At 39.2% G+C, this 18,995-nt stretch overlaps 1 protein-coding gene across 4 annotated transcripts in view; it reads right to left on the reverse strand.

The window, feature by feature from the left end:
• Window positions 1–1,029: 1,029 nt before the first annotated feature.
• exoc1 (exocyst complex component 1) overlaps window positions 1,030–18,995 on the reverse strand; it is a 95,328-nt gene continuing 77,362 nt past the window's right edge. For all 4 annotated transcript variants that reach the window (XM_072252688.1, XM_072252687.1, XM_072252686.1 and 1 more), the window contains 6 exons: window positions 15,699–15,778; window positions 11,914–12,151; window positions 10,555–10,738; window positions 10,259–10,458; window positions 9,243–9,437; window positions 1,030–3,108 (listed from right to left, as the gene is read on the reverse strand). In XM_072252688.1, coding sequence (XP_072108789.1) covers window positions 2,956–3,108; window positions 9,243–9,437; window positions 10,259–10,458; window positions 10,555–10,738; window positions 11,914–12,151; window positions 15,699–15,778 — 1,050 coding nt within the window. In that variant the 3' untranslated portion in view covers window positions 1,030–2,955. The remainder of the gene's footprint in view (window positions 3,109–9,242; window positions 9,438–10,258; window positions 10,459–10,554; window positions 10,739–11,913; window positions 12,152–15,698; window positions 15,779–18,995) is intronic.

Here is an 18,995-nt window from a genome sequence, read left to right on the forward strand (position 1 = left end):
GATCATGTGGACAGTCAGAGGCTTTTTCCCAGGGCTGAAATAGCTAACACGAGAGGGCACGGGTTTAAAGTGCTTGGGAGAAGGTATAGAGATGTCAGGGGTAAGCTGTGTTTTCTTTTTACACAGAGAATGGTGAGTGCGTGGGCTGCCGTCAACTGTGGTGGAGGCGGATACGATAGGGTCTTTTAAGAGACTTTTGGATAGGTACATGGAGCTTAGAAAAATAGAGGGCTATGGGTAACCCTAGTAATTTCAAAGGTAGGGACATGTTCAGCACAACTTTGTGGGCCGAAGGGCCTGTATTGTGCCATAGGTTTTCTAAATTCTAAATTCTAAAAAATATCATTAGGTAAGTCAGGACTGATCCTATTGAAAAAATTAAATTATTGGCACAGAAGTTCTCATGGTATCAAGCCATTCACACTTAATACCAACTATACTCACACACATAGCTCCAATGTGCCTGTAAAGGACATTCCACCCAGAGGTTGTAAGCCCGCACAAAGGCCTTGACTACTGGCTAAATCTAACTCCCAGGATTATTGAGTGTCAGAGCTGTCTCTAAGATTGACAGATATTAAAAAAAAGTCTTGCAAATTATTTGCACTACTTAAAAGTGAATTAAAACACCAGGAAGTACTTAATCAATAGATTTCTAAATTGAATTAATTCCATGAAATGGGATTACTCATGGCTGTTGTCTGTAATATGATGGTACAAACCTGTTGCAGGCTTGTGCTCCCACCATAAATGTAAAAGGCTAGCAGGAGCTTGGTGCTCTGCTGCCACCAAGCTTGGAATCTCCATCTTCCTGATAGTCACAGATGCTACAGCCTGCAGTTCCATATAGAACTACTGGTAATTCTCAAGAAAATCTGAGTCAGTGGTCCCATTCTGATAAATGCCTGGGAAGTTGAATTGAATGCATTCTGATACTGATGTGGGCATTTCCAGCATTTTCCTTGCCAAATTTCAGTCCCTTGCTCACTGGTGTACAAAACAATGCAGTAAAACATTCTGAAGTAACACTTAAGTTCGCTTTATTTTACTGATAGTGTTTTAAATGGTGATATATTGTTAAGAGATCATTAGAATCACATTTTTATTCCCACAGAATTTTACTGTTTACAGTGTAAATGATTAATTCCCATTATAAAAGTTGACAACATAATGCAAGTTGATGAAGAAAGCTATCAATAGTACATCTTGAAAGCCTAAACAAGGTGGGAGGTTTGCATCAACAAAATACAAAATCTAAAATGTGTTTTATATTCCAAGGCACACCTACATCATAAAGGGTCTTGCAATAACAACATTGCTTGCACCTTAAAATTCTCAGTGTTACTAAATGTATTTGCATCGTCATTCATAATGCTGATACATGGATATTTTCAGAATGCATGATTAAATAGACCAATAAATCACCTTTACCAATATTTATAACCTTGCTGTTCTGCTCAAGTGGTTATGAGATTAGGTAATGTCTACATACAAAAAGCTATCAAATTATTTAATTTAATGCAGTTTAGATTTAAAAAAGTGACTCAAGTTTCATTAATGTCCTGAACAAATAAGTCATCTTCTTACTTGCAGAAGCCCTCAGAAGATATATTGAAATAATTCCAGTGGCCAGCGTTAAGAAATACATCTGTCAAGAGTTTTACACTACAATTTAGTGGCCAAATTCTAACAAATGGTCTACATTATAGATTACTACCTCCAATTACTACAGTTTATTGTAATTAAGGAACCTCCATTGTTTTGACATCAATGCGCAATACATTAACCTTTAAGTGTTTAAAATGCTAATTTACTGTTTTCACTTATATGCAGATGCATATAGAGAAAATGCAAATCATTTTGCATACTTTGCAATGATTAGTGTTTTAGTGAATTAGTGCATATGCTTACCAGAAGCATCACAGAATAATTCTAAATATTAGATAAATATGTGATTATGATTAGTTAATGATTATATTCTTTTGTATTACCAAGTACAACCATGTGTGTTAATGCATGTTTCCAGTATTAGTTTGGTTTGCCCTACTCTGCTTAGCATTGCATAATAAATAACAGCTCACTTGTATGAAATTCACTGGATGTTTAATTTTCTGCCACTCCAAAGTCAAAGCTACCTTCCAAATATTCTGTGCATTCTACTTACTGTATGGAGTAAATATTTTGAGATTCCTGTTCCAAATATTTCTAGAATTACATATATTTTAAAACTATTTCTCGGGTGAAATATTAAAATTGTATTGGCTCCATGTGAATATTCAGAAAAATTACACATGAATTTTACTAGATTTTCAAGGAAACTTGAAGAAAAAGATAAACTAACATGTTGGAGTTCTATATGTTGGATTGCAGTTTACTTCGTTGGCTTTTGGTTCTATTCTGGGTAGATATTTTTCTTAAACATGATGATAAAATTATGTTAGAAAAAATAATCTCCTTTAAAATCACCTTTAAAAATGTATTTACGCTCAGTGATTTTCCAACAGCTATGAAACTTTTTTTTAAAGCTACAGAAAAATAAAGTGGCCACAAACATCTCTTTGGTCAGAGACTGAGCTTAGATTAATTTATGTAACACTTAACTGTTATCAGATATCAGAAGCTGTACTTTAAAAAAAAACCTGTAATGATTATGAACATATTACATTTCTTCATAAACTGGAACTTCCAATCATAAAGAAGTAACACAGAGCATCACAGATCAGCATTCCTAATTGGAACTTATTTTTGCTAATACACACACGTTAATTGTAAACAGTGCCTGAAAGACTAGTTGTTTCTCTACTTTGGGCTGCTAGAGTGAACATTTTTCTAAATGCAGACGATACTATGACGACATTAAATGATAATTTCTCTGGAAGTAACAGCCTGCAGGAATTAGCAAAGGAAATTTTATGAAAACTCTATAGGACATAGTTAACATTCACACACATTTCTTCAGTGAGATTGAGCAATGCTTGAGAAATATTCCAAAATGTCTTGAATGGTGAATTCCATTGTGATCCCAGATCCAGGATAACAGCGTGCTATCAGTCCCTCAAAGTGCTTGTACTGACGAATGAATTCATCTTGCATTGAATGCCACATAACCTTTTCAGAGGAAAAACAGAGTCAACAAATGCTGGGGAAAAAAACCTTGCACGAAAAAAAAATCAAATATTCCATGAATATATTGCTTCACACAATTCTATTTTAAATGCTTGAGTATGATTTGTATAATAAATGTTTCTTCTGATTCTTTTGATTTCATCTACCCAACACCAACTCCCAAATGTCATAAGACCATAAGATATAGGAGCAGAATTAGGCCATTTGGCCCATTGAGTCTGCTCCACCATTTCATCATGGCTGATCCATTTTTCCTCTCAGCCCCAATCTCCTGCCTACCACCACTGCCCCCCCCCCAGACCAATCAAGAAACTAACAACCTCTGCCTTAAATATACTAAATATATAGATTTGGCATCCACAGCTGCCTGTGGCAATGAATTCCACAGATTCATCACTCTCTGGCTAAAGAAATTCCTCCTCATCTCCGTTCTAAAAGGATGCCCCTCTATTCTGAGGCTGTGTCCTCTGGTCTTAGACTCCCCCACCATAGGAAACATCCTCTCCACATCCACTCTATCAAGGTCTTTCACTATTTGATAGGTTTTAATGAAATCACCGCTCACTCTTCTGAATTCTGGTGAATTGATGGCCCAGAGCCATCATACGCTCTTCATATGACTAGCTGTTCAATCCTGGAATCATTTTCATGAACCTCTTTTGAACCATCTCCAGTTTCAGCACATCCTTTCTAAGATAAAGGGCCCAAAACTGTTCACAATACTCCAAGTGAGGCCTCACCTGTGCTTTATAAAGCCACAAAATCACATCCTTGTTTTTATACTGTTGTCCTCTTGAAATGACTGGTAATATTGTATTTGACTTTCTCACCACAGACTGAACCTGCATATTAACCTTTAGGGAATCCTGCACTTGGACTCCCAAGACCCTTTGTAAGTCAGATTTTTGTATTTTCTCTCCATTAAGAAAATAGTCGGCACTTTTATTTCTTCTACCAAAGTGCATGACTGTATATTCCTTGCCCATCCTCCTAATCTGTCAGTCCTTCTGTCACCTCTCTACCTCCTCAAATTATCTACCCCTCCACCCATCATTGTATCATCTGCAAACCTTGCAATCAAACGGTCAATTCTGTCAGCTAAATTATTGACCTATAACGTAAAAAGAAGTGGTCCCAACTCAGACCCATACAGAACAACCCTAGTCCCGCAGCCAACCAGAAAAGGCTACCTTTAATCCCACTCTTTGTCTCCCGCCAATCAGCCACTATTTTATCCGTATGAGAATCTTTCCTATACCATGGACTTGTATCTTGTTAAGCAGCTTGTGTGGCACTTTGTCAAAGGTCTTCTGAAAATCCAAGTACACAACATCCACCGATTCTCCTTTATCTATCTTGTTTATTATTTCTTCAAAGAATTCCAACAGATTTGTCAAGCAAGATTTTCCCTTGAGGAAACCATGTGCCTCCACATACCCCAAAACCACATCGTTAACATATGACCCATAACCCCAAACTGGCCTATGATTTCCTTTCTTCTGCTTCTTACTTCTTAGAGGTGTGATATTTGCCATTCCTCTGGAACCATTCCAGAACCTAATGATTCTTGAAAGATCATTACTAGTGCCTCCATAATCTCTTCAGCCACCTCCTTCAGAACCCTGGGGTTTACACCATCTGATACAGGTGGATTATCCACCTTCACACCTTTCCGTTTCCCAAGAACCTTCTCCCTAGTAATGGTAATTTCACACACTTCTGACCCGACATGCTGGAACTTCCACCATATTGCTAGTGTCTTCCACAGTGAAGACTGATGCAAAATACTTATTCAGTTTGTCTACCATGGCCTTGCCCCCATTACCATCTCTCCAGCACCATTTTCCATTGGTCCAATATCTACTCTCACCTCTCTTTTATTTATGTATCTGAAGAAACTTTTGGTATCCTCTTTAATATTCTTGGTTAGCCTACTTTTATATTCCATCTTTTCCTTCTTAATGACTTTTTTAGTTGACTTCTGTTGGTTTTTAAAGGTTCCGCCCAATTTTCTAACTTCCCACTAATTTTTGCTTTATTTTTCTCTTTCACTTTTATGTTGGCTTTCACTTCTCTTATTAGCTATAGTTGTGTCATCTTGCCTTTAGAATATTTCTTCCTCTTTGCCTTCCAGATTGCTTCCAGAAATTCTAGCCATTGCTGCTCTGCTGCCTGTGTTCTTTTCCAATCAATTCTGGCCAACTCCTCTCTCATACCTCTGTAATTCCCTTTACTCTACTGTAATACTGATACATTTGAATTTAGCTTCTCCTTCTTAAATTTCAGGGTGAATTAGATCATATTATGATCATTTTTCCCCAAGGGTTCTTTTACCTTAAGCTCACCAATGAATTCCGGTTCATTGCACAACACCCAATCCAGAATAGCTGATCCTCGAGTAGGCTCAACCACCAGCTGCTCTAAAAAGCCATCTCATAGGCATTCTAATAATTCCTCTCTTGGGATCCAGCACCATCCCGATTTTCCTAATCTACCTGCATACTGAAATCCTCTATGACTACTGTAATATTGCCCATTTGGCATGAATTTTCTATCTCCTGTTGTAATTTGTAGACTACATCCTTACTAATGTTTGATGATCTTTTTGCAAATTCCATCAGGGTCTTTCTACTCTTGCAGTTCCTCAGCTCTCCCCCACAATGACTCAACACCTCTTTCTAATGATTTGGTTTCATTTTATTTTACCAACAGCCACTCCACCCCCTCTGCCAACCTGCCTGTCCTTTTGATACAATGTGTATCCTTGGATATTCAGCTCCCAGCTTTAATCTTCTTTCAGCCATGATTCAGTGATGCCTACAACATCATACATGCCAATCTGTAAATACGTCACAAGTTCATCTACATTATTCCATACACTGTGCGCATTCAATAGTAGCATCTTCAGTCCTGTATTCACCCTTTTTGATTTTGTCCAAAAAGACAGGGAAATATCATGGTGAATCCTGCATGATCACATAACTAATTTTAGATCTGGAGATTATGTTGTGCAGAACGTTCTGTGGAAGTCAAGAATAAGGTGCATTTCTTATAGTCATAGCCATTTCATTAGATGTTCATTGTCATATAGGTCAGACAGGGTCATCCTGTACCAGAAAGCAAGGCCAGAAAAAAATAACCAACAAAGAATTTGACCCTGTGCTTTCCATTTAGACTGCAAACCAGTCTGAACGGGTTTAGATAAGGAAACCTATGGAAAGTACCGTCTGAGTCACATTTCAGCTTTGCAGACAAAGAAACAAGACATACAGAACCAAATATACGTTATCAAAAATTTACAGACTTGCAGGTGATTATATAAACATATAACCTCATATCACAGCGCTAAGCACCCATATTGTACTGTCTCAGTACTTTTATATTTGTATGCTGTAGCACTTTTTATTCGCAGCTATTTTGTAAATAATACTATTCTTTTGCACTTCTGCTCAGATGCTAACTGCATTTCATTGGCTTTGTATCTGTACTCAGCACAATGACAATAAAGTTGAATCTAATATAAGCAAGTGCAGAATAGAGGCAATAAATCCCAATGCGTCTGGATCAAGTCAGATGGAAAGTAGAGCAGAAAATGCTCTGATTTGAATTAAGGCAATATTACAGACTTCAGAGGCCAGAACGCAGAAAAAAGTGTAGATAAGATCAACCCAAGCATTACTCAATACTGGGGAAGGGTCAACAAGCTTAAACAAATGAAAAACGAACTTGGGCTGAAATTACAAATTATTGAAATAAAGAATTGTCAATTAGTCATAGTCATACTTTATTGATCCCAGGGGAAATTGGTTTTTGTTATAGTTGCACCATAAATAATAAATAATAATGAAACCATAAATAGTTAAATAGTAATACGTAAATTATGCCAGGAAATAAGTCCAGGACCAGCCTATTGGCTCTGTGTGTCTGACCCTCCAAGGGAGGAGTTGTAAAGTTTGATGGCCACAGGCAGGAATGACTTCCTATGACACTCAGTGTTGCATCTCGGTGGAATGAGTCTCTGGCTGAATGTACTCCTGTGCCCAACCAGTACATTAGGTAGTGGATGGGAGACATTGTCCAAGATGGCATGCAACTTAGACAGCATCCTCTTTTCAGACACCACCGTCAGAGAGTCCAGTTCCATCCCCACAACATCACTGGCCTTACGAATAAGTCTGTTGATTCTGTTGGTGTCTGCTGCCCAGCACACAACAGCAAACATGATTGCACTGGCCACCACAGACTCGTAGAACATCCTCAGCATCGTCCGACAGATGTCAAAGGACCTCAGTCTCCTCAGGAAATAGAGATGGCTCTGACCCTTCTTGTAGACAGCCTTAGTGTTCTTTGACCAGTCCAGTTTATTGTCAATTCGTATCCCTAGGTATTTGTAATCCTCCACCATGTCCACACTGACCCCCTGGATGGAAACAGGGGTCACCGGTGCCTTAGCCCTCCTCAGGTCTACCACCAGCTCCTTAGTCTTTTTCACATTAAGCTGCAGATAATTCTGCTCACACCATGTGACAATGTTTCCTACCGTAGCCCTGTACTCAGCCTCATTTCCCTTGCTGATGCATCCAACTATGGCAGAGTCATCCGAAAACTTCTGAAGATGACAAGACTCTGTGCAGTAGTTGAAGTCCGAGGTGTAAATGGTGAAGAGAAAGGGAGACAAGACAGTCCCCTGTGGAGCCCCAGTGCTGCTGATCACTCTGTCAGACACACAGTGTTGCAAGCACACGTACTGTGCTCTGCCAGTCAGGTAATCAAGAATCCATGATACCAGGAAAGCATCCACCTGCATCGCTGTCAGCTTCTCCCTCAGCAGAGCAGGGCGGATGGTGATGAATGCACTGGAGAAGTCAAAAAACATGACCCTCACAGTGCTCGCTGGCTTGTCCAGGTGGGCGTAGACACGGTTCAGCTGGTAGACGATGGCATCCTCAACTCCTAGTCGGGGCTGGTAGGCGAACTGGAGGGGATCTAAGTGTGGCCTAACCATAGGCCGGAGCAGCTCCAGAACAAGTCTCTCCAGGGTCTTCATGACATGGGAGGTCAATGCCACCGGTCTGTAGTCATTGAGGCCGCTAGGGCGCAGCGTCTTCGGCACAGGGACGAGGCAGGACATCTTCCACAGCACAGGAACCCTCTGGAGACTCAGGCTCAGGTTGAAGACATGGTGAAGTACTCCACATAGCTGAGGGGCACAGGCTTTGAGCACCCTGGTACTGACACCATCCGGTCCTGCAGCCTTGCTTGGATTGAGACGTTTTAGCAGTCTTCTCACCTGTTCAGCTGTGAACCCCACCGTGGTGGTTTCGTGTGGGGAAGTGGTATAGTCCTGAGAGCAGGGTGGGGGACTGTGAGGAGGGGTAGGAGGGGAGAGTGAAATATGTGTTGGTTGGGGGCTGACAACAGATGATTCATGTGGGGGATGGGCAAGGCCACAATGTCAAATCTGTTAAAGAACATGTTAAGTTCGTTGGCCCTGTCCACACTGCCTTCAGCTCCTCTGTTGCTAGTTTGTTGGAACCCAGTCCCACTCCAGACCTCTCTCATGTTGTTCTGCTGGAGTTTCCACTCAAGCTTCCTCCTATACCTGTCGTTAGCTTCCCCGTTCCTGGCTTTCAGGTCCCTCTGTATTGCCCTCAGCTCCTCCCTATTTCCATCTCTAAACGCCCTCTTTTTAGCGTTCAGGATGTCCTTAATGTCCTTTGTTACCCATGGCTTATTATTTGAATAATAAAGGACAGTTCTTGTCGGAACATTGAAGTCCACACAGAAGTTGATGTAACCAGTAATGCACTCTGTGAGTCCATCAATATCCTCTCAATGTGGCTCACAGAGTGCCTGTCAGTCTGTCACCTCAAAACAACCCTGGAGCGCCTCCAATTGATGGTGGGAATGATAAAAAGGAAACAGATGTTCTGATAAAGCAAACTGATGAGCATCAAGAAACAAAGGATGTTTAAGGCCAAGACAAATTTTCTTCTAGTTAGTCCAAGTACTTCACAAAAATTTGAACTGCATCACCTGTACATACTTGTGTCGTTTACTGCACACAAAATATACACTGAAGCAGATTTTAATTTTAATATTTCTGTGACACTAACCTGCAGCAAATTTTCCTCCTCACAGAGATGTTTGTCCACTTTTTTGTACAGATTGTCCAGTCCTTTTTTCACTTCCTTTCCAGGGTATTCCTTGATAACCTTTCTCAGCTCTTGCTTGTTAAAGGCCAGCTGATAACTCACTTCCTCTTCTCGGATACCCTGTGCTACACGGGCTTCAATCCCCTCAAAGAAATGCTGCATACACAACAAACTAGTTAGGGACAATGCCAATGTATACTTAAAAAAACATCTCTCAATGAGTCTATGTCTAATTTTGTAAAATTTTGTTCTCAGAACAGGAAATTAAATTGAAGAAACCAGTGGTAGAAACCTCAAGATCTGTCATGCAGCGTATAATTCACAGCACATGTGATTCAAGTAAGGCAAACTGGGAATCTATAGTTTGAATAAATTTGTTTCTAGGGAATGGAAATGCATATTGTAATTTCTTCTCTTAAAGCTTGCTCCCCAAAATTGGGCTGATATTCTTCCGTGTGCTTTTAATTCGACTCCCTTTTCAAGATGTTTTTATTTTGCATTCTATTTTAAATCAAAAATATGTAATAATATTTCCAATTATTCTAAATTTATTTTATTTACGGAAACATCTTGTCACCTTAGAAGTTCCATAAGATACGAAAACTTCAAAACACAACTGAGTTTCATTCAACCTTGCCAATTGTATACTTCTTCCATTAGTTTGGAAGCACAGCCCTTTTCCCCTCACCGTTCACAAGCTTCAATTTATCTGTTTATTTCTGAATGGATGATTAGCTTCACCAAGAATCAAAGTATCTTGATTCCTTCCAACTTTTAAAAGTCCCATGCAATTGATACTGCCAGATTACTCTGATGTGATCTCACGTGAAATAGGGAAAAGGTAGAATGTTAAGAATTATTGCAAACAGTCAATGTTCAATCAAAACTATGTTTTTAAAAACTGGTACTCAACCATCACAAAAATCTCCTTCTGAGGAACTTTAAGGTCAAGTTAGTAGTTTGGAAAATAGACTTACATTAAGTTTCTCAAGAGGTTGCCCCAGAGAATATATCACGTAAGATTGCAAATGTTCTGTATATTTCTGCTTGGCTTCTCTCCTTTCTGCCTCTAGACATGCAATTTTAAGGTGAGAGAGTGTTGAAAAAATGTGGTGAAAGTTTTCCATCATCACAACGTCTCGTGGAGTTTTCTGACTTTCATTAGCAACTTTTTCCACTGAGAATAAAGTGCATCAGAAATTATTAAAAAAGGAAATCATTAGATATGCAGAAATTGAATCTGAATTCAGTTCACATTTTAACAGCTTTTCACCATTGTTGTAAACTGCCCGAATTAGTTTGGTGTAGGCCTTGTCCAGGTCACCCCTTCGTTCTGCAGCTCTGAAGATGGACTCTGCTAGTTCAGCAAATTCTTCAAACCCACTTACAAATGGTAAAATTCCAACTTTACTCTTCTTCGATATCTTCACTTCTTCCATCTGCTTAATCTGATTCGACTGAACACACAAATTTCAAGCAAATACAATTAATAGATTTGAAATTTAAAAGCCTAACATCTACAAACTATATCAGTACAATAGTTATCACTTTAGCCCTTGTAATAAATGTTATTGTTCTGTTGTTCAAGAAAGGCTCTAATAATAAATCAGGAAATTATTGGCCAGTATGCCTGACATCAGTAGTGGTACTCTAGGATTCCAAATGTCAAATAGTGTTTATTTATGGTGAAGCAAATTTTATCAATAGATTTAATAAGATACTTGAATAATATGTTGTTCAATGAATTCTGTAACTGGCTTGTCATTCTCTGAACACAAAAATCATATATGGGCATTAATACAGAACGATGTCCAACCATGAACTATAGACCAATTATTCACTAGAACCTTTCAATATTTTGAAATTTCTTTATTAGAAACAATATCTTAAATCTTAATTCCAACCAAAACTGCCCAAGTTCCATTCCTTATTTTTCTGGGCTACTGTGTTTAATGCAAAATTTTCCATTCCTAGTTTTGAGAGGTAGTAATTGTGTTCTATTGTTGGACATAATAGAATCTGCACATGTCAAAACCAGACAACTGACTTGCTTGCACTGAATGAAGTGCTATGAAAATCAGTGTAAAGCTTTTCAAATAACAGAAAACCTAAACAAGGTAAGCAGACCTGGCCTTTGCAAAAGCTCATCTGGTTATTGTATGGTTATAGTCCATCCTGTTATTCTTCAAACTATGATCGGTTAACCAAGTGTCAAGATGAACCTCAGTAGCCCTAAGTGAAGGGGATAAACTGATGAGAGTTCCTACTCATAAACACTATCTGGTGGTTCTTTCTGGTAATACGTGTTGATGCAGGGTCACCGAGCACAGGATCAGCTTGGAAGAGCTTATGTGGAGGATGTCACCTTAAGTGAGATACTTGAGTACGTTTTTCACTCAGAATGCATATCCACCAATGTGTCAATATTTTCTTAACAGCAAAAAAGTAATGGGGAGCAAATAAAAATAGGACTGGTCCTGGGCGCATCAGTAGAACCACTAATATTTTCCCCTCAAAGATTTTGAGAGGACTACCTATGTCAAAGCTAACTTCCTTAACAAATCCATTTAACCCAACGGAGTAAGATGTGACTAGTTAATTGGTTTATATACAACTTACAAAAAATACTTACAATGCATTTGTCAAAATTTCTCTTGACTGTCACAAGGACATTTCCTAATGTGGTGCTGAGAAAGGATGCAGGGTCCACATTCTCTGCTGTCCAAACATGATGGCTCATCTTTACCAACATGTATAGTGAGTTAAAGCTGTCAATTTTATCCCCAAGTGAAATGAGGTTGTTCAGTTCTGGCTCAATACAGCGGAAAACTTTAATCATCATTGATCGAATAATGCCTGCCTCCTCTTTTCTGCAATTATAAGTGACATGGCTTTCAAACACACAATTAAACATTTAAAAATCTTTCAGCCTTCTTAACATAAATTCCACCATTAGTTTACAATTCAAAGCAGAAAAAAAGATACAAAACACTGCAGTGGCTGAAAGTCTTAAATAAAAAGAGAAACTGTTCGAAATGCTCAGCATATCAGGTAGCATCTATAGCGACAGAAACAATGTTAACTTGCAAATTAAATTGGAATAAGATGATAATGATCTTACACAAGTTAAAAAATGGTGCACCTCTTAGAAGGTGCCTTGCACTTTTAAATATCATTGTAATCACTGGTAGAGTATAAGCTTTAAAATCTAACAGGAAAAACTGCAAATCAAGATATGTTACCAATCAGAGAAGAGTTAATTTACCAATTTAAAGGAATGTTATGTTTGCTGATGAGAGAATTATGAAAAAATAGTGTTTGGTTCAGTCTTAAAATATTTGAAGATGTATAGGAATCTAGCATTCACTTTAGATTTGGCTGACTGTTAGTACAGCTCAGAATGCAAAAGCTACTATAGATAATTTTAAGAATTTTGTATGCCTTTAAAAAGGGATTGTTTCCATGGAAATACATTTAAGTTACAAGGCCTTATTAAAAATAGATTTTTTTTGCTGAGAATTATTTTCCACTGCATTTCTTTTGTTCTTAAAGTGATTAATTCTTCTGAACAGAACTTTAGGACCAAGTTATAAATGGATGTCCAATAAACATCTACTAAGTTGAGCACGGTAGCCTTGCAGAGAATGGCACCTGGAAACTTTATCTATTTGTTTGATTAGCCACTTCATTTGATTTAAAGGAAGGTTTAGTTTTCATCTCCCCTTGGTTCGAGTCCTAAGGTTCAGCTAGAGGATGAAGACAGGCCAAGTCCAACAAATTTAAAGTAGAAAGAGTTTTGTTGTGTTAAGAGCTATAATAAAATTAAGATTATAAGTAGGATAGATAAAGGGGATGGAGTGGATGTTGTATATTTGGGCTTCCAGAAGACCTTTGACAAAGTGGTACACGAGGCTGCTTACCAAGTTAAGAGCCCATGGTATTACAAGAAAGTCACTAACATGGTTAGAGCATTGGCTGATTGGTAGGAGGCAGCAAGTGAGAATAAAAGGATCCTTTCCTGGTTGGCTGCCAGTGAATGGTGTTCTGCAGGTGTCAGTGTTGGGACCACTTCTTTTTATGCTGTATATAATTAACTTGGAGGATGGAATAGATGGTTTTGTTGCCAAGTTTGCAGATGATACGAAGATTGGTGGAAGGGCAGGTAGTGTTGAGGAAACAGGTAGGATGCGGAAGGACTTAGACAGATTAGAATAGGCAAGAAAGTGGCAAATAAAATACAATGTTGGAAAATGCATGGTCATGAACTTTGGTAGTAGAAATAAATGTGTGGACTATTTTCTAAACAGGGAGAAAATCCAGAAATCTGAGATGCAGGAGGACTTGGGAGTCCTTGTGCAGAACACCCTGAAGGTTAACTTGCAGGTTGAGTTGGTGGTGAGGAAGGCAAATGCCATGTTAGCATTCATTTCAAGAGATCTAGGAAACAAGAACAAGGATGTGATGCTGAGGCTTCACAACCGTGAGGCCTCACCTTGAGTATTGTGAACAGTTTTGGGACCCTCATCTTAGAAAAGATGTGCTGGCATTGGAAAGGGATCAGAGGAGGTTCACAAGGATGATTCCAGGAATGAAAGGGTTATCATACGAGGAACGTTCGATGGCTCCGGGTCTGTACTCGCTGGAATTCAGAAGGATGAGGGGGATCTCATTGAAACCTTTCGAATGTTGAAAGGCCTAGACAGAGTAGATGTGAAAAGGATGTTTCCCATGGTGGGAGAGTCTAGGACAAGAGGGCACGGTCTCAGGACAGAGGGGCACCCTTTCAAAACAGAGATGCGGAGAAATTTCTTTAGTCAAAGGGTGGTGAATTTGTGAAATTTGTTGCCACTTGCAGCTGTGGAGGCCAGGTCATTGGATGAGGAAACGATAAGTCAGCTGCACCTTTCCTCATTCCCTGTCACGTACCGTTGAACTTGAACATAGGGTTGCCAACTGTTCTGTATTAGTTGGGACATCCCGTATATTGGGCTAAATTGATTTGTCCCATACGGGACCGCCCTTGTCCCATATTTCCCCCTCTAAGGTAGAGCATTCCTATGAAACCTTTCGTGCCGAAATGGCGTAAAGCGCAGAAGCAATTACCATTAATTTATATGGGAAAAATTTTTGAGCGTTTCCAGACCCAAAAAATAACCTAACAAATCATACCAAATAACATATAAAAGCGAAAAAAAAAACACTAACGTATAGTAAAAGCAGGAATGATATTATAAATACACAGCCTATATAAAGTAAAAATAATGTATTAACAGTATAGTCGGGAAGATGAAGGCAAAACTGATTTGTGGGGGTAAAATTGGCACATACGTGCATGTGCACACAGGTGCCCGTGCAAGGCTTCATGGTCACGGTGGTCTTTCCTGGGGTAAAATGTCCCGGATTTGACTGCTACTTTTGTCCCTTATTCGGGAGTGAGAAAGTTGGCAACCCTAACTGTAAAAGACATGTTGAGGTGTGTCTAACCCTACTTGAACATACACCCCCCCCCCCGGTCGGCCGGTCTGCAAGAATATTGTCAATATTAAACTGGTGCGCGGTGCAAGAAGGTTTGGGGACCCCTTTCTTATAGTCTAAGATAATGGAAACTGTTTTGAGTTTTGTTTACTGTTTACTTAATATTAATTACTACATTATTTAATAACTTAAAGCCTAAGATCATTAGGGAAGGACACTGTTGTATACAATAATGTAGGGACAGAAACAAGGTAACTTGTCAGTCCCTGGGCTTATTACACCACACAGGGAACAAGGACCTGGACTTGAAAAAGAAACTTTGCTACTGATAAAACTGGAATGTACAGCAAGTAATAAAGATAGCACCATTTACATCTACAGGACCACATAAGGCATATCACAAGTCAGTTATAATGCTGATATGTGGAATGCTTTATTTAACCTTGAGAGGTTATAGTCATAGTCATAGTTATCAAGAAATGACCATGAATGCAAGAAAGATGACAGTCACAGCCCATAATTGGTTTCATTTTGCTAACTATTCTATTATAAATATACAATAACATCTACCTTAAACTTCTTGCACCATGTGTAGACAGAGAAAGTTACAACACTGGTTGTGACACAAGGATATTAAAAACTAGCTCTTTGCATCGCAGATTGCTGAACTTTGAAATAAGCCAACAGCTAATCTGCAGGTTACTAGCATTTCTTAGTATACTGCTGCAAACTAAAGGAAATATGTGGAAGAATCAAATTAACATTTCTGTCATTAATGGAATATATGAAAATATTTGTTCATTGTGGACCCTTTAAATTTTTACATAATTAGCAGCCCAAGAAAATATACAGTCTCTGAACAAATACCTTAATACGTCACCAGTCCTGGAACGTTTTCGATAAATATTCATGACAAATACACCGCCTAAATGCACTACTTACTCAGATGGCACTGAGAATTTGTCTCCCAAAAGATTATGTGACCGAGACATATATCCTCCATCCACCTCGCTGCAGTCTGTCTAGTGTAAAGAATAGAACATAAGTAACTTCAAGATGTTAGATTCTATTCCAATTAAAGTCATTTAAAAAGGCAGTGTATTATAAACTAAAAAGCAAATGTCTCTGTGTTTTAAGGATTTCATGAACTATTTACTGTAATAACAACCAAGCCTATTTATCCCACTGTATTGACACTTTCTATTGTAAGGACGGCTAAAAATAAAACTAAACAGATGCTCCAAATCGGAAAAATGAAAAATGCTGGAAACACTAAGTATCTTAGAAAGGAAAACCACAAACATTTCAGACTGAAGTTTCTTGGGCAGAACAAGAAAAGGGGAAATTACATTAATATCAAACTGCAAGGATGAGGGAAACTAAATAGGATAAAGGGAATGAATATCTCTTAAAGGGTTACTCTGGGGGTAAGCTGTATACAAGTTCATCTGGTTGATAGGTTAATGGTGCAGTTAGGAAAATGGAACATTGTACTTTGTTCACTAAAGCTATGAAACAGCTTTACAGCAAATGCAATCATACTGGCTCTCCACTCTGCTCTGGAACACCTAGAGAACCTCAAGACATACATTACAATACTGCTTATTGATCACAGCTCAGCATTCTACACCATTTTTCCAGTTGTAAATAACTAAGCTTCAACACCTGGGCCTCTGTACCTCCCTCTGCCATCTGATCCTTGACTTCCTTATTGTGAGACCACAGTCAGAAAGGATCAGTAATAAAATCTCCTCCTTGCTGACTGTCAACACAGGCACACTTCAAGTATGCATGCTGAGCCCACTGATCCAGTTTATTTATATTCAAGTCTGTATGGCTAAACACAGCTCAAAGGCCATCTATAAATTCACCAATGACAGAATCTCAGATGATGATGGTGAGTGAGATCGATCAGGTAGTTGAGTGGTGTCACAACAACAAACTCAAACTCAACATCAACAAGACCAAAGAACTGAAAGTGGATTTCAGGAAGGGGAAGTTGGAAGAGCATACACTGGACCTCAGTGAGGGATCAGTGGTGGGAAGGGTGAGCAGCTTCAAGTTCCTGGGTGTCATCACCTCAGAGGATCCAGACTAGGCCCAACGTATTGATCCAATCACAAAGATGGCATGCCAATGGCTCTACTTTGTTAGGAGTTTGCAAAAGTTTGGTATATCACCAAAGACTCTTGCAAATGTCTACAGATGTACAGTGGAGAGCATCTGACTGGTATGGAGGCTCCAATACATGGGATTGCAAGAGGCTCAGCCAGCTCCCTCACGGGCACAGCATTTCCATTGAGGTTATCTTCAAGAGGCAGTGCCTTAAGAAGGCAGCATCCATCATTAAGATCCTCAACATCCAGGACACGCCCTCTAGTTCCTACCATCAAGGAAGTAGTACTGTACAGCAGCCTGAAGTCACATACTCAACAGTTTAGGAGTAGCTTCTTCCCCTTTGCCATCAGATTTCTGAATGGTCCAGAACATCATTTGTTACTAATTTCTTTTGCATTATTTACTTATTTTGTAATTTATAGTAATTTTATGCCTTTGCACTGCAAAAAAAAACAGATTTCACATGATGGTCAGTGATTAAAAAATCTGAATCTGGATAAGGGTAAAAGAGGGTGAGAACACACAGCTACAGGTCACATCCAGCAGTCACCTTGATGCTAAAACTGAGACAATATCACGGATGGATGATCCGGTTTATTCTAACACAGAGGGAAAGCAAGTAACCTGAAGATGTAAAATTTGACTGAATCTGAAAGACTGCAATGCATGAAGACAGATAACAAGGCGCTGTTTCTCAAGCTTTGCTAACAAGTGCAGAAGGCCAACACAGAAGTGGAATGGAGATTTGAAGTGGGAGGAAACAGGAAGCTCAGCGATGCCACTGCACAGTGAACACAAATGGTCCATGAAGTGGACATACAATCTTCATTTGGGTTTCCAACAGAGGAGACCATACATGCTTACGTTGGATGTATGCAAATCTCTGTTCCACCTGCACAACTGTTTGGGTTTCTGGATCATTGTAAGGGAAGAGTTGAAAGGACAGGTGTTGCTTCCCTTGCAGTTGCATGGGAAAGTGCTGTAAGAAAGGAAGAGATTGGCAGAAATGGAAGAGCAAAGGAGATAGTCCCTATGAAGTGCTGAAAGAGGAGAAGAAAATTTGCCTGGTGGTGGAAACTTGTTGAAAAAGTAGAAATTGTGAAGAATGACCTGTTGATTTTAGAGACTAGTGGGGTGGAAGGACAGTAGTAGTTTAAAATCTGTTGCTTCATCAAGGAGAGGGCCGATTAATAGATAAGATGTGATAGAAGCTTTTAAGAATGATGGATGAGAAGCAACAGTTCAGAAAGGAGGAAGATATTTCAGAGGCACCTATACGCAAGGATCTTGTCATTGGAATAAATATGATGGAGAAAGAGGAAATGGGAGAATGAAACTGTCATCACAGGAGACAGGGTTGGAGGAAGTATGGTCAGTAATGCTGTGGGAGTCTGTGGGCGTGTACTGAATGCTTGTCACTGGTTGTCTTTGACACAGAAAGGCAGAGTAGCAATGAAAGTTCCCATGGTTACATCCTTGATCGGGAGACAGTGAGGGGAGCTGAGGAAGCCATTCAATGTAAGAATAAGTTCTACAAGGTGAAAGAATGCATTGGTAAAAGAAAATTGGTTGAGCCTCTGTCAACTGAGAAGTGGAAAGCATTAAGCCATTCTAAGTAGTATCAATATATAGAGAAATTGTATATCCATGTTGAAGATGGGGAGGGGGGTGCAGGAAATGGGAACCTGTCAAAGTGTTAGAAGGCAAAGGCACCAAGGATATATGGCGAAGGGATTTGACTAGGGGAAATGGATAGGAGTCAAGTTAACAAGAAACAAGTTCAGTGGACACCTCCCTCAAACCTTCCCCCCGCCCAGTCCTTTTCCAAATGCCCTCATTAACCCCTTGATCAAATAACCTCATTAACAGCTTACTCCAAAGGCAAAACTAGCTTGCCCCTTTGTCCTATCCATCCTTTTCCCACTCCTATTGTGGTTGTATACCACCTTGTTTTTCTTGTTCCCAGTTCTGACAAAAATACTTCAACCCAAAATGTAAACCATTTTTCTTTCTATGGATGTTGCATGACATGCTCAGTGTTTTCAGCATTTTCTGTTTTTAATACAACTAGGGGTCATATCGTTACGGAACTAAGAAGAGGCTACAGTGGCACATGCTGAG

Source organism: Mobula birostris, chromosome 3 (genome assembly GCF_030028105.1).
Source record: "Mobula birostris isolate sMobBir1 chromosome 3, sMobBir1.hap1, whole genome shotgun sequence".
Classification (NCBI taxonomy): Eukaryota; Metazoa; Chordata; class Chondrichthyes; order Myliobatiformes; family Myliobatidae; genus Mobula; species Mobula birostris.